General features: G+C 41.2%; 1 protein-coding gene across 1 annotated transcript in view; it reads left to right on the top strand.

Moving 5' to 3' along the window:
- REPS2 (RALBP1 associated Eps domain containing 2) overlaps window positions 1-22,514 on the top strand; it is a 96,294-nt gene that overhangs the window by 45,842 nt on the left and 27,938 nt on the right. Inside the window, exons 12-16 of the mRNA XM_009325496.1 lie at window positions 761-855; window positions 6,258-6,327; window positions 8,426-8,491; window positions 12,909-12,951; window positions 15,542-15,678. Coding sequence (XP_009323771.1) covers window positions 761-855; window positions 6,258-6,327; window positions 8,426-8,491; window positions 12,909-12,951; window positions 15,542-15,678 — 411 coding nt within the window. The remainder of the gene's footprint in view (window positions 1-760; window positions 856-6,257; window positions 6,328-8,425; window positions 8,492-12,908; window positions 12,952-15,541; window positions 15,679-22,514) is intronic.

Raw genomic sequence — 22,514 nt, forward strand, 5'->3', positions numbered from 1 at the left:
AACTAGATGCTAGGCAGAAACTAGAAATTTGAAGTGAGAACTGGTTATTCTGCCTTTCAATATATTGATCTTAAAGAAAAGCTGTTTTCCAGCTGTTAAGACAGATTTATCTCAGAGGAACTAATCCCAGAGTGATAATCAGTAGAAGGATCTGAGTTTGTGGAATAGAAATTAGGTTCTTGTGAATATTCCTGTGAGAAGTTAGAGTTTTATTCCCCCCCCCCCTTTTTTTTCCTGCTTTCAATGCTGTTTAGTTAAAGATGGTATATACTGCAGCATCTACTGTGTTTAGTGTCCTTGGTTTTTGCTGGCCTTCAATTTCAGTGTATAATGTAGATTCTACTATACTTTTCAGTATTCAAAATGTCAAAAGTTGGAGTTGAAGGTTTGGTAAGTACCTTTAACATTCCCAAGACAGCAAGGTATAAACTATAAGGCCAACTATCTTGATACTGGACTGTGAGGAGGAAAAATGCAAATAAACGGTTGTTGTTCAGCAGTTAATGTTTACTAAAAATCACTTCTCCCAAATTTCACCATTATTTCTACAACAGAAATTAACGGTATCCCTTTCGTAACATTGAATTACTCAAAATACAAGACAAGGATTTTCTTCATGGTGTTTGTCATCCGTGGCTTATAGATCAGCTCTGATATGTAGTAACGAAGGGTAATATGATGCTGGAACAGGTTTTTAAGAACTGTGTATTAACCAAAGACTTGGCATGTCTCCTCCCCCCACCCCCCCCACCCCCTGCAGCTTCTTTGAAGCCCATGCGTGACTGCGCACTATTTGATTCTTATTCTGAGTCGTTGCCAGGCGGTCAGCAGACTCGGGACTTCAGTCGGACTGAGGTAAGAAGGCATAAGCAGGGTGGTTACCTTGCAGAGTGCAGAGGAATAGCCCAGCTTCAGAACTGACTGTGGTACGCGTGGCAGCAGAACTGCGAGTCTTTGAGAGGACTTCAGGAGTCTCTAAGTGTGCCATTAAGCCATCTCAACCCCCTCTCTCAGCAATTCGTTCAGTGTGTGGAAAGGGCTGACAGGTTTTCCGTAAGATATTCCCACGTAACAGAGTTCACAGTAGTCATCGAGGGATGCCAGCCTTGTGCGGTGTTGGAGTCTGCAGAGAAAGAGACCTTAGCTGTTCGTGTCCCACGGGGCTGCATTTGGCCCTCCGGCGTTGGGAGCCAGCGATGAGGGGCAGAGCCCGTGCTGCAGGAGGGGCGGTGTGGTGCAAGGACAGTGCTCAGGTGAAATCTCTCCTGAACCTGAATTGGTTGAAAATGGCAGGCTTCGGGTGCAGACCTTGTTCTAGTCAGGCGCTCCTGACCGTGTAGCTCTTGAGTGTTTCTTCCATTTACAGTGCTCCATTTCCACACTCGCTCCCCCAGTTTTGATGATGAGAAGAAGAATGTCTTGGCCTGTCCTGATTCCTTGTGCTTTGCTTCTTTGGAGACTGAAACTGTCCCAGATTTTGTACAGTATGGACATGCATAGTTCTGTTCTAAGTGATTCAGTCTGCATTTTAATATCCAGCCTTTTCATACTCTAAAGAACTACCATCTAAGGGTCTAGGTAGTAATTGTAAGGAGCCGGGAAGAGTGTTTTGAGGGAAGAATGGAGATCCATTGTAGCAATACCACAACAGATACCAGCCTTGTAATGGAAGACTGTTGCAAGCAAAACTAAATTAAGGAGAAGAGTTTATCACTGAGCTTAAAAACCAAAACTGTAAAGATCCCGTAACACTGAACTAACCACAGCCACAGAATTGTGCCCGGATATTGCAACTGAATACATACGCTGTGGGATTTAAGGATTTAGTATTTAAGGTAGTGAATCAACTGGCAGACAGACTGCAAGAACGGGCCCTTCTGACGCTGCTTCCAAGTTTAAAAAGTAATGGTATGTCATGGCAGCTCAGCAAGGCTGTTCCCCAGTTATTTCCTCCCTATGCCTTGCTCTGGGGAGTTCCTGCGTCAGAACCCAGCCGTTCCCTCATCAAATTCAGCTCGGTAGCGGCACCACCAAACAGACTCTCCTAAGCTGCTACAGAGCGCAATGTTCGCTTTGGGCAATGCTGCAGCCAATGTTTTGAGCATCCCGTTTATCTTTTGGAGCTGTTAAAATATATGCAGTCTCCGTGGGTGATATTGCTCTTTGTGCAGCAGGTTGGCCAAAGTACAGCAGTCATACTGGGTTTTGAAAGGAGCGCCGCTGTTCTGGTAGTGCGGGCTGCTGGTATGTTGGCAGCGTAGGCAGGTCCTTTACCATAGCAGAATGGCCTTGTCCCTTGCATATAACCTTATTTTGGAAGGGGGGTTCACAGGGGGCTGCGAGAGTGTGCCACAGGCCATGCTGCACTAGCACTTCTTCACTGTGCAGTCATGTGGCAAAGCTCAAAAGTCCCTTGAGAGTGTGCCTCATTAGCATACATGCGTGTTGGTTTGCAATTTAAACAAGCATAAGAGGCAAAATTCAAGGACATTTGCATTGAAAACTCATTTGCTGATGTCAGCATGTCTGTCTATGTACGTATATACATAGCTCCATTTCCAGACTGCAGTAAGAGTCAACTGAGTATTTGAGTTAACTCGATGCATCAGCTTAAGATACTCGATTTTAGAGAGAATTACTTGCCTTCTGCTTAAAAACTGTCACGTCCCTGTTAGGATGGGGTTTTTTTTGGCGGTAAGCAAAACCCGAGTGTCAGCTTCTCTTTTTCACTTGTATTTTCACGTGCATGTACAAATACACATGCATATATTTAAAAAAAAAGAGAGAGATACAATATATAATTAAATTACATTAAAAATATATAATTATGTATCTTTTATACGTATAATTAAAAAGCTTCAGTTTATGTAACTACTTGACTTCGGAATCTACATCAGTATCTCTGTGGCCTAGGGAGCCCTTGTTTTTGTTAGGATACTGGCTTTGCAAGTGATTACCCAGATATGCAAAGTGGTCTTTGGTTATTGCAGAGTTGTGAGGAAGTTTGCTCTTTAGTAGCGCAGGCCTTGGGGCTGTGAGATTAGAACGTTCTTTTACATATTTCAGAAAGCTCAGAAATCTTGCTTTCAGAGTCATCTTGTTTCTTAATCTTATTAAATGTCTGTTTTTTAGGCTCTTCTTGTTTGTGGTCCTTGAATGTATGTGCAGAGTAAAGATAAATCTAGAAGGAGATGATTTCCTAAGCAATTAAATTGTATGTTTTTTTGCTTTTTAGATTTTTCTGCTGCAGTGGAGATAATAGTAGGAATATTATAGTAATAATTATATAGCTGTAGGGGGTATACAGCACAAAATGTAAAAAAACCCAAACAAGCAACAAGTCCCCCATTTTAGGTTTAATTTTTAATTCGATTTTCAGCAGTTAAGCTTTCAGACCTCTTCTGCCTTATCTCTGCGTTCTCCTCCTTGAGACATTCTCACCATAACTGCCAATAACTTGCAGATTACTGTGCTGCCTTTGTAGTCGGATAATGTTCTTGGGGGAACAGCCAGATCTTCTGCTCCATTCCTAGGTTCTGCAAGGTGACAGGATGTTCTGCAAAATCAGGGTGGTTTTTTTTATGGCTAGGTTGAAAACGAAGAAGAATCTGTGGCATGATTGACTGCTGGCTAAACACAGATAGTTCTACCTGACTACGTCACAAGTGTTTGACTGGTTTTGCTCCATTTCTTCACTGTCTGGGTCCTAGAAATGCAGGGCAAAGCTCTCAATTGGTTTGTTTCAGGGCCTTGTTATTTTGGCCCTTTCTTATCCAAGATTAACGGACTATAAAATCTCTTCTCAAAACTGATTTGAGAATGATTTTGACTTGATTTTTTTTTTTGTTCAACTGATGTTTTTATATTCAGAATTAATACACTGAATGAGTATCATTTGGAAGGTCAGTAATTCATCTCCCATTCATCTCCCTCTGTGGGAAGTGCAGTAATTCACTGCTGCAATTTAATTTGTAGCTTGGCTACTTGAGGAGATATAGTTTAGATACTTGATCACTACATTAAAAATATTATATTACCCATGCAATGAGTTACGCATTATCTCCATGTCTTTGTCTCTTTCCATGTCTTTGTCTCTTTCCGCCTATCATCCATTCAGGCTGTTTAATTTCAGAAGACCATTTTTACTGTGACTGCTGAACTACAGTACTGCAATGGAAACAGTTCTTGAATGCATCTAAGAAATAGATGCGTTCTATTCTTCTAAAAGAAAATAATGGCAGGAGACAGGTCGCCTGAATGCTAGGCTTTGTTAAACTTACAAAACAGAAAGAGTGCTAATGTTATGCTCGAGAATGACAAGGGTGACTGCTTGTTGTTAACCAAGGAGGTTTTGTCTTCCCATTTTTGTTTCTTAAGATTTTGTCTCCCACTCTGGTTCTGGTCTGTCTTTTCCTTTTTTTTTTTTTTTTTTTCTCTTTTCCATTCCTTTGGCTCTTTTCCACAAGCTTTCTTGCTGCCAAAAGCTTAAAGATAAGACACAAGATTTTGCACTATATGCATAAAACGACTGGCTGGGGCTGCTCTAAACCCCCTCAGAAATGCTCACAGTTCATTGAAATTTGTGAGAGTCATTCCATCGATTCAAGCATCCACTGAATTAGGTCTTTAGTCTGATGCTCTTTAGGGTGTCAGGGCTAGCTAGAGATGTGAAGTGTTTTGTTCAAACATTTTCAGAGTCCTCAAGCCATATTTTTGCTATGTTGCTTCCTCGGAAGCATTAGGGAATCCCACGTGCAACTTTATAAAATAGATCTCATTGCCCTTTACTCTGGACTTGGCCTTCTTGAATTGCTGACTTGAGATTTTCTTTGCTTTTTTTTTTTTCAATGTCTGCAAAATCTATGTTTCTGAATTTTATTTTTTTTAGACCCAATGGTTCTAATCTCTTCCATGCTCCCTGGGAAGAAAACAGCATCACTTAATATTTAGGGAAGGTTGCGGTTTCTGACATGTGCTTTATTGTTGTTTTGGCTGCAGAGTATATCCTTGTTCTTACAGATAATGGTAGTAGAATTGGTTTCTGGTTCCTTCTTGTGAGCTATGCAGCAGAAGTTACAAGAACAACAAATGTCTATATAGTATAAGTTGGTGCTGAAATAAAGAGAAGTTAAGGAATAAGACTGGGGAGAAGTTCCCTGTTTTCCCATCAGAGGCCTGAATGGGCCTCCCGCAGACATGCTGATGAAATTTGTTTTTCCCATCTCAATGACTGCATGTTGAAAGAAAAGAGTAGTCCAAGGACCAGCCACCTCAGCCGGAAGACTTCAGATGCAGAACTACATGGCTCTGCAGTATGGCTTGAGTTTTGACTAGAGAGACTGTTCTGAGTGAGTCCTGGTGAGGCCGCACCTCGAATACTGTGTTCAGTTTTGGGCCCCTCAGTACAAGAAGGACGTTGAGGTGTTAGAGCGTGTCCAGAGAAGGGCAACGAGGCTGGTGAGGGGTCTGGAGAACAAGTCTCATGAGGAGCGGCTGAGGGAGCTGGGGTTGTTTAGCCTGGAGAAAAGGAGGCTGAGGGGAGACCTCATCGCTCTCTACAACTACCTGGAAGGAGGTTGTAGCGAGGTGGGTGTCGGTCTCTTCTCCCAAGTAACAAGCGATAGGACAAGAGGAAATGGCCTCAAGTTGTGCCAGGGGAGGTTTACGTTGGACGTGAGGAAAAATTTCTTTACTGCAAGAGTGGTTAAACATTGGAACAGGCTGCCCAGGGAAGTGGTTGAGTCCCCATCCCTGGAAGTATTTAAAAGACATGTAGATGAGGCGCTTAGGGACATGGTTTAGTGGGCATGGTGGTGTTGGGTTGACGGTTGGACTCGATGATCTTAGAGGTCTTTTCCAACCTTAATGATTCTATGATTCTGTGATGGAGGCTGACTCTTGTGAAGGGGCTGGAGAAGGTATCCTCAACCCTAACGCAGGTGTTAGACCCAAAAAGAAAAGAAAACACAGAATGATATTGCTCTGTTGTGAGAACTCTCCTTACATATGTTCCTTAGTTCCTTGTGAGTCGCTGTTGAAGTGCTTCTCAAACTAATTTCAGGTGTGGAACTGCTGTACCTTGGAAAGCAGAGTTACAGTTGTCTTTTTGAAGGTCCTCTATGCTTCTTTATTTTACAAAGCAAACCGTGGTGCAAGAGAGAATGATCTTTATTTGTGTTGGTCTGTATTAAATATTTGACTGCGGAAATGTGGGTGCTGTGCCAATCAGTATGATAAATACATCTTCTTTCTTTAAGAAGGTAACAGCTGAAGAGGTACCTGATAACTCTGCCCTGTTACAAGATGCAAAGAAAGATGACAAACAAGGTATTCAAATAAATCACTTCCCCCTCCCCCCTGTTATGGGTTAAGTTCTGTGTGTTATTAGTAATTCCATATATTTGCTGACAGAAGCAATAGTATTTTTAATTTCTAAGCTGGCTATGTGTTGCTATGGATTTAAAAGCAAGACATTGCTTTTAAATCATTGACAGCAGCTGAGTTGAAGACAAACAAATGGATGTGTTTGCTTGAAAATTAGTTCTGTAATATGCAAATGATATGAAATGCACCTTCTAAAATATATGTAGCCCTGAGACAATTAATGTTGCAGTTCTTATTTTAACAAAGTTGTAATTGTTGTTACCAGGAATTTTGTAAGAGTAAAGACTACATTGTGCCAAACTTTGGATTTCCCTTTTTGCAGGAAATAGCAACGCTTCAAAATTAGTTTTTATTCCTATTAAAGAAAAACCCAACCTGTATTTTCTTGCAAAACAAAAGTTTTGGATAAACTGGATTGAAAAGACTCGATTCATTATTTCCCTTGAAATCCATCAGCAGCAAGCCATGTGAAATTGAAGTGATCTTTTTCTTCTTCCACTCAGCAGCTACTAGGGCTTCCAGAATTGGTGCTAGATCATCACACAGTCATTCCCTTTTACATGCCCTTTCCCTGACCTTTCAGGTTCTCTGTGGAAACAAAACAGTTGTGGGTATTTTGTTGCCTTATTCTCAGAGCTGTGGATTATACATTAATAAAAAAAAAATTACACATCTTGACCTCCCAGCTGTCCACATGCTGAGGTTGCATCAGAGCTGTGAGACCAGGTAGTCTACATTCCTGAATCACCTTCCACACCCAGGTGTGACCGAGTTTAGCAGATTCCCAGTGTCCCTGGTTCAAAGAAGGATTGTCAGAGTTGACAGGTGTTTGTAAAACATTTTGACAAGTCAGCATATTCCAAGAAATTCATGTTTTGTTGACAAGGTTTGTTTTGTTGTAAAATTCGTAATGGACAAGAGCAGGACTTGAACCTTGAAGGTTATTGCTTTCATGTGTCTAGGGCAGATTTACTTTTTACTCAGGGAATCTTTTTTTCTTCCCTGTGTAGGTGAAAAACTTGTGCTTTGCTCTTGGTAGCTGACATGTTAAGTCAGATGGGAAGCTGCTTTGGTACATGCAGTCCTTCAGGGCTGAAGATTTGCTGTATTTATGACATGGATTCCTACCTTTTCAGCCAAAGAACAAGTGCTCTTGTTCTACCATTTATTGCTATTCTGACAGATGGAAGAGCAGATAACTCTCCTGACTGAGGAGATCTCCCTAGAAGTAAACAACCTGTAGTTCAGGACTCGAAGCAAATTCTCCTGCATTTTCAAAACTATACAAGTAAATTAGCTCCACTCTGCCAGGTTATAATATAGTTAAATGTGGAAGATAATGTAAATAGAACTGGATCATGAGAACCAGTCTTTTCCCATGTTTTATTTGATAAAGGCAGATGGAGATGAGAGACTTCATTCCAAGTGGTCATTTATAATACTGTGTATTACGGTACATTAAAATACGCTACAATGCATTAAGAACGTCTTAAGAAAGTCGTTAATAAAGGATGCGTAGACATCAGTGGAAGGGGAATAAGCACAAAGATTGGGATTTCCTAAATTTTAACCCTGGCTCTGTCGGTGCCATATGACCTTCCCTGGGGCAGGCTGGTGAGGTTTCAGTTGCTAGAAGCAGCCAGTCTCTCATGTGCCCTGGCTTTCCAGGTTTGTAACCTGGGAGAGGTGAGTCCCAGCTCTGCTAAGTGACACCAGCTGCTGTGAGCGCGCTGCATCTCTGAAACAGAAGTCCGTGGATTTAGACACCAAAACCCCCAGTTCTCAAAATGTGGGATTATTTGGCAATTTGGGCATAGGTCTTTCTGTTCTTGACTCTTGTGCTCTTTAACAATTGTTACTTTTTTGAGTGCTTGGATGTTCTGAGGGTATTTGGCTACTTCTGTTTTCTTTTTGAGTATGTTCACCATTATTAGATGTTCTAACTAATACTGGTTTAGATGCTCGTTTCTCAGAGCTGATACCTGTAGATTTTACCTGCAAATACTTGAAGTAATTTTCATTGTTTTGGTTTTTTTTTAAGCTCTTAAAGTAAGCACTGCTCTCAAAACGATACCAAAGGAATTTCAGCACTTGACTGTGAAAACAGGTAAGAAGAAAAAAATTGGCGTTACTTCCATTAGAATTTTGATCAAATATTTTTATATCACAGTAAGCCTAAATTAATGTAATTTGATTAATTTTTTTAAGATCCTTTTGCTCTCATACTATTTTACTACCGAAATTAGCTTTTACCTCATAATGACTACTACTTGCAAAATTAATTAGTACTTCAGGTTGTCAAAAGGTTTTCTTGCTTTCTTTCCCTTGTTGTTAGCATATGTGCATTCTTCATGTGTGGGAAGTATTTTTAACATAGCATTTGGTAAGCAGTCTGAATTTTGTTTTTCTGTACTACAAATGAGATGCCAGAGCATGAATATTGTACCTCTTGATAAAAGCTCTTCTCAAGTATGGAATAAGTATTCAGTAACTATTCTGAAGTGGCCTGTTTCTTTGTAAAAACTAAGCTTTCATATTTTCTGTCAAGGAGTTTAAGGGTAGCTAGCCTTTTGGAAACACAGACCTTGTGGCACTTACAGCACTAATGTAAGCTTTTGATTCAGGGGGGCGTTTCTGTGTTGAAACCACCCCTGATTTTTCTCTCTCCAACTCCAACATACACTCCTTGTTCCTATCATACTGGAAAGTGTTATTTCTGGAATGGCATATGTCAAAATTGCTTAGTTGCTCCAGAAAGCTCCCATGCATTCAGTTCAGTTCATCAGACCTCCCTTGCCTTCCTCTTTGTTAATCTCTTTCCTAGAGTGGTAAGAGTGTTTGCAAGCCCTCCCTGGTCCCAGTCAAGCTAAAGTCTGGACTTGCTTTCTTTTCCTTTTGCATAAATGTTTTTACTTGTGAAGATATCCTTGATTAAGAAAACTGACCCCACGTGTCTGTCACAGCAGTTTTGTCTTATAGCTCGATTTATTTATGGCTGCTCAACAGCTGCATGCCTCATTTCCCAACTCTTTTTTTCCTGGCGTCTTCCCAAACACTTGGCAGCTGCCAGATTTCCTATCTTCAGCTCCTATTCTCGAATGATTGCTGCTTCTCCTTCACACACATGCACTCTTACACTTCCCTCTCAGGGGAAGAGGAGGGTGGTTGCGAGACTTTCAGTTCTGTTCTCTTCCCCGCCATTTTGCCCAGGAGTGCCCCAGGCAGCTTTATTTTCAGTTCAGCAATTCCTTCCTTCGCTTAGGAAGAAAAACTATTGTCACCTGCCCATCTCCTCTGCCACTATCCTCTTTCCTCCATGTCCTTCATCTCCAAGTCAGGGAGGTCTTCTGGATGTTGCTGTGCTCCTCCAGCAGCGCTGCTGTGTTTGTATACCAAGGGAGGTGGTGGCAGAGTTTCACCCCATCGCCATGACTCCTGTCACTGTAGGGGTTTCACCCTTGCTGTCCTGCACGTTGAGGGTTTGAGCAAGCACATTCTCAGGTTGCACGATGCGACTGATGTTAGAAGTAAAAATGTTTATGCAGTGGGCTAGATACAGCACAGTAATTGAGTGGTTATTTCGGAACTGGTCATCATTCTGAAAGGTCATTGTAATCATTAACCTTCAGGATGAAAACTCAGTTGGGATGAAGCGGGAGAAATTTTACATCCTTCTTTGGTTATCGGTTTGGGCCGTTTATGTAAATTCAGGAGAAGATGATGTTGCTGTGGTTCGTGATGGGAAAGTTTTCTTTGCCGTCAGGAGGACTAGAAATTTGAAGTTAGTAAAAACTTTATATGCTCAGCATCTCCGAATATCTGGCCAGTTTATGTAGGCTCCTAAGTGCAAGACCATTGTTGGCCTTAGACATTTAAAGGATTAAGGGCCAAATTTGTGACCGTTTAAATTGTACACTTCTGCCTAGGCCACCAATGAGAGGTAATAGATGAGTCAGTGTGGGTGATTTAAACTAGTGGGGAATTCTTGGTTTTTTCCTTAGCAGTGTAGCACACTTGCACCTTTTATGGTACAGTTTTCCATCCGATTATCAGCTTGTAAAGCAAGGAGGCACCAGCTGAGTATAAGCCGTCAGGCTACAGCCAGAAGTTACTGAGCCTGCATCCTTAGGAATGTCTAAATTAAGTTGTATTGGGAGAGGGGGGTGGGAGCAGTTAAACACCCAAAACAGGAACCTTCACACTCTCCTATGGTGTGAATGAATAAATAAGAGTTCATCATTATGTATGATTTTAATTAGTGCAGACCAGGCTGTTCAGTTCATCAGGCTCTACTACTCCAGGAATTGTACAAACTTTTAAATAATAAATGTAATTAATTTACTCAACAGCTTTAATTTTATATCAGTTTCATGTAAGTGAGGCTTATGTATCCATAGCAATAGATACACAGAAAATTCATGAACTGGATAAATAGTTTTGTATAGTCTTGAATGATTATGTCGTGTGTGTTTATAAACCTGCATCTCAAACACAAAGTTGCACAGACTGAGCGTACCAAAATAACTGCACATTTTATAGAAATCCTGTCACAATTATTTGTATGTCCTAATAATGAACTACTTGCTTTATAATATTTTTTTTATATTATACTTCTTTTGAAAGGTAAAGCTAAGTCTGGGTATTGTGTAACTGTAACCTTGAATTTCCTGATTTTTCAAAAGCTTAAAAGAAAATCCTTGGCACTAGTATTCTGTTGCTGTTCTTTTTTATTAGTAGTCATTTCGGGATTCTCTCTTCCTTGCATGCTTTCCTGTTTACCTCAACAAGATGTCCTTGGGGAGTTTGGATGTCAGTTTTACCTGCAGGTTTTTAGAAGAAAGGCTTTCTAAAAGAAGTATGAACAGAATTACGGTCTCCATAAAAGAAGGAAAATTTGAAGGTTCTTAAACATGGCTTAGTTTGGAAAGGATGTATACTTCCTATTTCTAAGTGGCGTATATTTAATAATTGTGCATGTAATTTAATAATCAGCATTTTCAGCATTGGAAAAACTGGGTCATGTGGCTGTAGGGAAGCAGTTTCTAAAGTTGTATTCTCTGGGAGTTTGACAGAGAGAGAGAGAAGGATTATCACCACTACATATTTTAATAATAATTTCCTCTCTCCCCTTTAGTTGCTAGGAAGAGTTTGTTGCACAGAAATCTGGAATGACTGTGGGCCAATTTGTCGGTGACAGTAATCTACTAGAACTTGGTTTATAAGTGTTTTTTTGTGTCACTGCCAGCTACATTTGGGTTTATTCCATCCAAAGCACCAACTAGCACTGCATGACCTTAAAAGCAGTTTCTTTTATGAAGAAATAGTGTGTGGCTAATACATGTGCCATATGCCGCTTCTTGTCTTCTGTGAGCCTAAAGCCTCCTGTGGAGGGTCTATGCAGTAGTACAATGCAAACCATTATAAAGTCAGTATTTGCCAGCTGCTACCACAGGTAGCTCCTGCTCTGTGTTTTGGAGGATCTGTTATATTCTCAAGTAGTGCTGTATAGTAGCTGGTGATAAATGTCTGACTTTGGAGTAGGCATATATCTGAAGGAAGCTAGAAACTCTGAGAATTATTGTTTTTTTCCCCAACCTACTTGCTTCTCTTAAGTGTTGTACCTTGATTAGCAGAATGGGAAAAGTACAAGGATTCACTTTGTGTGTGCGTTGGTATCATTGATGCTGCTGTAGTACCTTGAGGATATCTCAGTGGGCTGAATTTGAAAGCAATCACACAGATACGTTTTCTCAAAATTATCTGATGTTAGTAAGGAGAGTAACAGAAAAGTCACAAAAAGACTATGTAAACCAAGGAACAGCCTCGAGGAATTACGCAGAGAAGGTAAGTCAGCACTGTTGTTTTCCTGTCATGTAAAACCTGCGTGTGGCAGGATATTTGGAATTCATCCAAATAAAAGAAACCAATTTTTACATTGATAGAAATGTGTTTGATGAACATTTAGCCTGGAAAGCTTTTTACCTTCAAATATCTTTCCTTCCCAATGTCAAAGTAGTCTCAACCTGATGTGTTAATTTTGGTTTTTTATGTGTGGTAAGATGATGTATGTTTATACTAATTAGTTAAAGTATGTAGGAAGGACATAAACCTTCGTGCTTTGGGAAGCAGGACAGCTAATAGATATCTGGACTAGGAGTAAGCTGTTTTCTGTGGAAAGTTTATGCTATTCCTTATGTTGCTTTGTCACAACTACACGCAGGAGTACAGGTCAGAGCTGTCAGACCTATTGCTTTTCCTGTGTTCTGGTAGCCAAATTAACAGGTGAAGGTCTGCCTAAATGTGGACTCTTGAATTCTTAGGACATTCTACACATTCTTAGGACACACTACAAAAACAAAGGGGAAGGAGAAGCGAAAATCAATCCCCGTTTCTCACGTGAGATGAGCACGCTCTCACATCCACATTTGCAACACTCACATTTTCAATGAACACTGATCCTTCAGCTAAAGGCGTTTATTTAAAATATGATGTTTTAGTGGTTCTTTTTTTTTTTTATGTTTCAGCTGCTCAGGAATCTAATGCACTTAAAGCCAGACCACGATCCAGGTACTGCTTTCATTTCTATTTCAGGAGAAGACATACCTTCCTCTGGTGTTAGACACAATGTTTAAGAACTGGTGTTGCGTTTTTAGATTTTTTTTTTTAATTGGTGTTGTGCTGAAAGTCCAGCTCAGATAAAAGACAGATTTACCAGGAGAGATCTGTAAGCTATAGACCCTACATGAGTACTGCCTAGAGCCCTACGATTTCTGGTCGTAAGGCGCTGGGACTTTCACCTGTCTGCCCAGCCCCGCTGCCTTGTTGGGGTGGTGACTGCCTCCAGCCCTGCCCCAGGGGCATTGTGGTGGGACAGCGGGAACCACCCCATTGCAGGGAACGCACTCAGCAATTTTGTGCTGTTGAAACCTGCACAGTGGTTGCATATGGAGGGATATGCATATGCACACTCCCACAGAAACAGCAATAGTAGCTCAGCTCTCGGATGTGGGTGAATGAATCCTTTCGTTGGCGTGCATGTACTTGACTATGGCTGGTTGGTGTGTGATGGAAGGACTTACGGACTTAGACTGTTGTGAGCTAGAAATGACACCTGCTGAATTTCAATGTTTGAAAGAAAAGGGAAACTTGTGCCAGAAAACATTGTGTATAAATAGATTACGTGTTGGGTTTGGCTGTTCACCATTCCGGTGTGGAGCTGTATCGTGCATCCACCTTCAAACCTTTTTTTGGTGCTAGTTAGGGGGCTTAATTTCTTTTTCTTAGGCAATGAGAGTATAATCAGGAGCTCTCTCCTTACAAGCTTGTCAAAGCCTGCTAATAAGAGAGGATCAGCTATAAACATGATGAATGAAGATTGAAATCCTCTGTTCTTAGGACCTACGTCCAGGAAGGCTGAACTGCCTTGTGTGCTATTTTTCTGCTGCTAGCCAAAGCTTTTTAGTTTTCATACTGTTTTAAATTTTCTTGCTGTGTTACTGAATCATAAATTGCAAATATGCAAAAAATGTGTAAAAAGTATTTTATGCAAAAGTGCATAAAATAGCAAATGCTTAAACAAGTTTGAAAAAAGTCACTTGAATGTGACTACTGTGTCACATATGACTGTCTCACATCTGACTATATGTCGCTACTTCAATGCAGAAGTTGAGACTAAAGATTCCTGAGCACATCCTTGAACTCAGACCTTCTGCTGCACTTGTCCTGCGTAGCCTGGAGGGCTCTGTAACCTCGAAGATCTCTGTCTTCATGTGTGCCTGACCACTAGAGGCTACAATTCGAGTCTGTTACAGCTCTCAGCTCTGGAGCCTGGCTTTCTAGCCTAAGCTGTGCAGATTCTTAGCTGCTGACTTAACTGACTTTTAGGTGCCAGGTCCGCCTGCCGCAAGCAACAGTTCACTGTCACAGGGCTCTGTGTTGGCACTGCTGGGGCAGGCATATTTCTGCCTGGTAGCTGCTATCTTACTCGATCTTGTAAAGAAAAAAAAAAAAAAAATCTCAAACTGTCAGGTTGTACAATTTTAATGCAAGTAAAATATACACCGCATAATATGGAAAGTAAAAGTATAAAGATATAAGATCCTGGTTCAAAACTTTCCCATTTATTTCAGGGTGGCTGGCTTAGGTCTGATATGGTAAGGCTGTGGAATTCAAAACTCTACCAAGACAAAAAATTCAGCATCAGCAGAGGTTTTTGTCACATGTAAATTTTGAAGCACTTACGGCTTTCACTCCTGTATTTGTTAAAGTTTACATCAAAAACGTAGGATCAGCATTGCCAAATGTCTGTCCTGCTAAAGAGCTGTTTTGTAACAACAGCCTGTTTGGCAAAAAAAAGATCTCTTTCCCATTAGTGGGAGTTATTTCTGTTCTACTTGAATGTGTTTTTGGTCTTGCCTGTCATGCGTAATGTGTTACAGTAAGTGTAACATCTCACATTGTCAATGCTCATTTTGAACAAAGCTCTCGGTCTTGCAGAAAAACTGGTAACTACAACAGCTGAAAAATATTGGACACTATTCAGCAAAATCAAAATTCTTAGCAAATGCACTGCAGTGGGATTAATGGGTTGTGGAAGGGCCTAGAAAGGTGTACCAAGACATGTATTTGACCAGTGTTGATCACTTTGGAGTCATTCAGTTTTTCTGGATTTTGTGGAATTTGGTGACTGTTTGCTATGAAAAAATTGTTCTGATAGTTAGAATACTATAAATTACAGAACGTGTACTTGCAAGAGATAGGTTGAAGCTGTACCTACCCTTGCAGTGGGGAAAGGCAATAGAAACTGTAAGGGGGTGGAATTTTTCTACTCAAGTTTATTCAAAATAGTTGCTACAATTATCCTGTTGACAGTTAAAGTTACGTAAGAAGGCCTGAAGCTGTGATATAAAAGGCCTTAAAAAATACTAGCCCTGTAAGCATGACCCGTGCCTTTCGCAGACGTGTAGGTCCCTCTGTTGCCAAATAAATCTGTTTTGTTATAAGGGGGAACTTCTAGTCATTAGGGCAAGGAATTTCCACCATGAACCTGAGTTCTGGTCAGTGCATTTTTAGGTACTATTCACTGTAGTTGTTTGAAATGAATTTCTGAAATAAAATATTTTCTGCTCCCCCCCCGCCCCGTCCCTTTCCTCCTTAGGTCTTATTCTAGCACATCAATAGAAGATGCTATGAAAAAGGGAGAAGAGCCCCCTACTCCACCTCCAAGGCCACAGAAATCACATTCCAGAGCTTCCTCTTTGGATCTGAACAGAGTATTTCAACAAAACACACAAGGTAAAGTTTGCTTGCTTTCCCCCTTTTGAGACCATTTAGGTTAGCTGCATACTTGGCAACTTGATCTGTTTGCACAAATGCTTGACAGTATGTGCATATGCTCACCTTTGCTATAGACAGCAATACTCAAGAAGCTGCACTTTCTTGCATTACATCATCATGAGGGGAAAAAATCACTGTTGCTGTAATTAAGGTGATTATAATGTTTTCTGGCACGATAATGGGAAGCTTAACATATGGTAGTCTGTCATCACTGAGTATAACTAGTCTGGCTGTTTAGACAATTCTCATCAGTTACTACAATATATTTGATTTTTATTACTATTAGTTTTTTGTAGTTCAGAAGCAGGAAGAAAACCCTTAATGTTTAAACTGGGAGAAAGTAAAATTTCTCATGTGCAAATATTTTTGATGTTAAAGCCTTCCATATGCTTGGGGGCAATCAGAAACCATTCTTTGAGTAAAAAGAAAGGGTAATTTCTTTTGACACGGGTGCATGTTGAGGGGAGAGAAAGAAAATGTAGAATAGTAGCTGGAGTGAACTGAAAGAAAATGGCTCTCCAGCTCGTTAGTGTTTGAGCGGTCCTTTTGCGTTGCACAGTGAGCGGTGGAAAGAGGAGCTGTTTGTTCATGGCAGCAGTCACCTAGCATCGCTGTGCTTTAGCAGTGTCCTTGAACCAGACCAGAGCTTTAGGCGGCGCACACCGATCATCTGACTCAAGGACTAGGTTAAACACAGTCATGTTTATGCTTCAGAAGAAAGCCAAGTTTTGACTGTGTCAAGGAATGTTTTAACTGGGCTCTCTAATGTGGTTGTTGGAGTAGAAAAGAAAGAGTTTCACCTCTTGCTATATGGGACTTTTTTTTTTGTGCAAACACCAGACAGAATTCAAGAGTCCTGCTATGTGTGCTGAACCCTGAAACTCAATAGGAATAAACATTTTTTTTCTGCCTTACACAGAGAAGCGATTCCTGATCTTTGACTGTGGTTCCTGTTCAGGGATCCATTGCCTCCAATTTTGATTTCATTATACATCAAAATAAAACCCCGAACAGAGCCAAGTACACATTTTCTAAGGCAGCAAATCCTCTCAGAATCCAGATAAAAAGTATAACTGGAAGGAAATAAACTTGGATTTCAGTTTCTCTTGGAACACAAATGAAAGGAGAATGTAAATTCTCAAAGAAGTCTTTCTGTGAATGAAATGTAACATCTTGCTTTTGAAATGGATTGTTTTGAAAGTCACCATTACTTTTGAAGTAAAGTAATGATTTCTTCTGGGCAACTTACAAACTGACAGTGTTATAGTGAGTGCAGGGAAGGATAACTCGTCCTATCAATACTTTTTGGAGGGTTTCCTTACTGGAAATGGGGCGATTAAGTAAGGATATGCAGTTGATTGGTTGCAAATAAAGAAAGTGCTTTGGTCACCCTAAAACTGTTCATCATATGCGGTTCAAATTTACCACTGTTTATAGTTGGAACAAAAATTGGTGCTAGGTTGACAAAACCTGAAGTATAGTGTGCTACCAAATTGCAGAAATGTGGAAGGTCTCCCAGAGGTTCAGCTTCCTCCTGTACCTGCAGTGTGTTGGCCTGTCATTTTTTGGTCTCCTGGATGTGCCCTGATGGCAATGCTAAATATTTGTGGTGGTCGTCTTCCTCTAATGGAGCTGCTCTATTTTGTGTCAAAAATGTAAATACTCATTGGGAAAGAATAAGAAGGAATTTGTAGCCTTGAGGGATTCAAGGAAGAACTTGTTAAAAAATTTGTAGCCCACCCTGAAGAAGGGTTCCAGTTCAAATAAATCTGCATCATTAGAAGGAGAGGATTTAAATCAACCCATCCGAGCTCACCCAAGTACGATGGTGCATTTACCTTGCTCTGCTTTGAAGTAAAATGTCGGCATTGGAAGTCATATTTTCAGTTCTTCGTTCCATGAAGAAACATGTGCATGCTCTTCCCGGTCATTAGGCCCTGAATAGCTGTTATTCTGCAACCTCCTATTGATAATGTGGTTTTATACAGCTGCTTTCTTTTCTTCCACTTCTCTTGTTTTGATCACCTCACTTTTTTCATCCTTTTTTTCATCCTTTTCCCTACTGATCTTGCTTCTCAGTAGAAATTCCAGTCTCATCATTTTCAGATACCTTTTTCATCTAGAGACAGTTCTTCCTCAGGGAGTGGTCATTTTTTCGGAGCCAAACTCTTTGCCGAGGTGCACTTTGCACTTTTTGAAAAGGCGGTTTGTAGGAAGACAGAGGGACCGAGCGCTGTCACCTTAAACTGAAGAGCCTCGCCGAAAAGAAAGTGTGTGTGCGTGTTTGTGTGAAGTAAATTGCACACAGTTGTATAATAACAAGCTGCATTCTTATTTCTGCTGAGAGTGTAAAAATGAATACACTCCAAAAACTATTCTAAACCAGAATAGTTTCCATCTGCCATCAGAAGATACAGTTACAGATTTACAATATAGATGATGTAATGTCAATGTACTGTTTAGGTTTCTTGGCTATTGGGATAATACAGCCTGGCATAAATATCGAACCTGATGTGTTTCTATCCACAGGTCAGCTGATTACTTTCTGTCCTAGTGTAGTCTTGACTGAATTTTTGCTTTACGTTTTCCCCCTGCCTGCCTTCCTTCCTAGGTTTTCAAAAATAGTCTCATTGTCACAGCTGAATTACAAAAATTAGCTAGAATGACCATCCCTTCTAGCACCACCGTATTGCCTAGTGTCAGTACAGAAAACCAGACTGTAAAATCGACCATTTTAATAGCTTTCAGGTTATATCCAACATGATTAGAATAATCCCATTTTGGTACATCAGTTTTTGTCCTCCTCATTCTTGTTCAGAAATAATTCTGATTTTGGAATTTTGTTGGATAATCTGCTCCCAGACCTGCAAAGGAGTGCTCAGTAGTATTGAGTTTTGTTTTCAGTTCCTCGTTGGTCATGTTCATCTTATAGGCATCACTTCTTTAATTGTACAGCTATCAGTGGTTTGGAGCATTTTTTTGTTTATTTCATTTTTAAAGGGCAGAAAAAGAAAAATCTCTTTTCTTCAAGTAAATTCAGCCAAAGACTGTGGCAGATCCTTGTTGCGGGCACTGGGTTTTTTGGGGGGTGTTTTTATTTGTTTTTCATTTACTGCTATATCATGTTTGCCACCATCTTATGATGCCCCTCTCCTGGTAAGTATACACAGAGAAAATTTATGCATGATGGCTGAGATGTCCAGCAATGCATTAGCCACAGAAACTGTGCTTTAAAATTGTTGAGTTGGGACATAACTGCACTTGAAGGAGATGCTTTCATTCATACTCCGTAGCTGCACTCTTCTGGGATGCTGTAAGTAGTGTTACCCAGGAAAAACTTAAAAAAACAAGAGAACTTGTTGAAAGGCTCCACCTTCTGAGATGTCCATACATGAATTTCTGTTAAGAGATGTTAAGAGACAGAAATATCTTCTTTTTTTTTTTTTAAAATCATGTAGTCTTTATGTTAGCATCTGTGAGAATCTAGCAGTACTGAATTTTTCTATGTATTTGTTGAATATATAATCTCTGGCATTCGGCCTGTGTACATATTAAGAAAATACTTGGCTAGGTTTTATGCATTGCTGGAAAGACAACGGCAGGTTTTAAGTAGAAACAAAAATGTCAGTTTAAACGCATACATGACCTGGTTTACATCTTCACTTCTCTAGCCCACTTTCTAGTCAGATACAAGCCAAGAGCTCCCAGAGTAAGACCTGGGAGCCTATGGCCCGCAAAGCTTTCCTGCACTGTTCGCAAAGTTCGTTTGCAGAATTAATTGCTCTCTAGGGCTTCTTGCGCTCCCTTCTGTCTGTCCTGCGATCTGGGTGAGGGAGGAGGTATTGAGGGGGCCAAAATTGCCACAGGTCGGAGCCCGGCAGTCCTGCAGCAAGGCCCCCAGCCACCTTTTACCCTCAACAGGAGCAGTAAGCTAGGGTCTGCCTTGGGGTAACTCTGGGACTGGGGCAAGTCTCAGCTTAAGTATTAAAACACCAAAATGCATATCTTGTCTTCTGGTGTTCTGCTTGGTTACGTTTTCTGCCCATGACAACTACTAAAGAATTTACTTCTGGGCAATTATAGGCAGTGACAGCAATCTGGGTCTTGTTAGATGGATACAGATGCCTCTGAAATACATTTTATTTCCCATTTAGTTTCATTTCTGAATTGCATAACTTCTAATTAATAGTTCTGTTGAACAAAGGATACTTGTTTGGAAAAGAGAATTTGCTTTGATGGAACAAGAAAATTGTCATAAACAGTGTCGTTTCATGTTGATATGGAAGCAGATTGAATATCTCTGTGTAATTCATCAAAACAACCATTTAACTATTTACAAATGAATTTTTGACTGAAGGTTTTTAGCACTCATTTGCTGTTGAAACTTGCCTCCTGCTGTGGCTGTCCCTGCAGTGAAGAACGTGTGGAATGCAGGCACCATTTCTTATGTGCCTCACTTGTCATAGTTTAACCCCAGCTGGCAACTAAGCACCACACAGCCGCTTGCTCACTCCCCACCAGTGGGATGGGGGAGAGAATCAGAAGGGTAAAAGTGAGAAAACTCGTGGGTTGAGATAAAGACAGTTTAATAGGGAAAGCAAAAGCCACGCACGCAAGCAAAGGAAAACAAGGAATTCATTCACTCCTTTCCATGGGCAGGCAGGTGTTCAGCCATCCCCAGGAAAGCAGGGCTCCATCACGCGTAACGGTTACTTGGGCAGACAAATGCCATCACTCCGAATGTCCCTCCTTCTTCCCCGAGCTTTATATGCTCAGCATGACATCATATGGTGTGGAATATCCCTCTGGTCAGTTTGGGTCAGCTGTCCCGGCTGTGTCCCCTCCCAACTTCTTGTGCACCCCCAGCCTACTCGCTGGTGGGGTGGGGTGAGAAGCAGAAAAGGCCTTGGCTGTGTCAGCACTGCTCAGCAGTAACGAAAACACCCCTGTGTTATCAACACTGTTTTCAGCACAAATCCAAAACACAGCCCCATACCAGCTACTGTGAAGAAAATTAACTCTATCCCACCCAAAACCAGCACATTCTCCACCCCTTATTACATGCAGTTTACGTTGTGTTCGGGTCCCACACTATCCAATACATTCTCACTAACCACCCCCCACCTTCCCATCCTTTGATATAATACGCAGATATCATTCCCTTAGTTTATGGACCACCCTTGTAAAATGTCCACAAAATGTCCACTGAGTTCATTTAGTCCATGACTTTGGGCTCCATCTGTTATGGTGGTCACTCAGGACAGGAGAGGTGGTGTGATGCGTGGAGTTACTGGGCACCAAAGCCAGCTCAGGTCGGGTCACTGCTGAACTTGCACTGCTTCTTGTAAGGCTTGTCCTCCATTGGTTCAGGTGGTTCCTGCTATAGAAATTCCCGTAACATACAACTCAAATCCTGGGTTGCAACAATTTAAAGGCATATCCATTACAATCTCCACCCCTGGTCCCTTTAGACCAGACCATCAGGTTTAACATTGCAATGAACTCCTCCCCTTGCCCCTGCTCCGGCTTGGACTTACCAACAGACTGCAGTCCCTTAGGGGAGTACCTGCTCCAAGCGGAGCCTTATCTGTGAGCCACAGTCTCTCCAGGGGTATACCTGCTGCAGCGTAGACTTCCCCACAGCCAGCCTTCTCCATGGGCCACAATGCCTTCAGACATATACCTGCTCCAGCATGGCCTTACACCCACAGCCACAGTCCCTTCAGAAGTAAACTTGCTCCAACATGGCCTCACCCATGGCTGCAGTCCCTCCAGGGGTGTACCTGCTCTGTCGTGGGCTTACCCATGGCCACATGCTTTGAGGTGCTCCAGCACCTCCAGATGCCCTGGCCATCTGCCAGCCTAGGTGCATCGCCATTGCTGTTATCAGAATGTTCCCAGGCACAGCAGAATAAGATGATCAGCAGTGCAGCAAAAGCAAAAAGCAGACACTAACAAGCACTAGACTCTAACGTACAGTAAGGCAAGGAAGCCCCATGGCGAGCACAGGAGCCTGCCGATTAATAGCTCAACAGCAATAACAGCTACAAATTCGATCTAGCACACCACTGTCACCTGGATTCGCTCCTTCGGGGGTGCTGGTTTCAGCCAGCAACGTGGGGCTAGTATTTTTGGGTTTTTCTCCCTTTTAAAATGTAAGGTGTTAAGTACCACACTTGGTAAGGGGGAAACACAACTAGCATTTTATTGTAAGTGCAGTGTTTCCCGTTACGGATGATGTTTTCCTAACTACAGTCAGATCTGTAACCTCTACTTACCTCTGCTGGGCCGGTGATGGCTGCCAAACAAGAAAACATCCTCTCTGCTCTAAATGTAGTGTTCACAGAAAAGGAATAAGGGAACAGATTTATCGGTGTCCATCAGCATTCCTGTGTGATATAAATGTGTCCCCACATCACTTCTGTATTCCTTCATATACACGTTTCCCACACAGTTTGAAGTGGTACTTTTATCATAAGTCAGTCAGTACAAACTTCTTTCTGCACCCTTTCATTTTCATTAGTGCTAGAGGAAGACTGGTGGTCAGCATCACATTTTGTCCTCTTTTTCATACCTTTGAAGAAGACTCTTTGTTACTTCCTTTAGTTCATCAAACCTTCATTGCTTCATTTAATTAGCACAACCTTTCCTTCAACGTACAGGCTTGGTGGGTTTTATTGGCCAAGCGTGGAGATTTCTGAATAGTAAGTGTGCGTTGAGGTGTCTTTGGTTTCTCATATTTGCCCAACCACAGCCAAATTTTACGTATTTCTGAATGTTTTCAGTCCACGTAT

The sequence above is a fragment of the Pygoscelis adeliae genome, unplaced genomic scaffold, assembly GCF_000699105.1.
Source record: "Pygoscelis adeliae isolate BGI_AS28 unplaced genomic scaffold, ASM69910v1 Scaffold386, whole genome shotgun sequence".
Lineage (NCBI taxonomy): Eukaryota > Metazoa > Chordata > Aves > Sphenisciformes > Spheniscidae > Pygoscelis > Pygoscelis adeliae.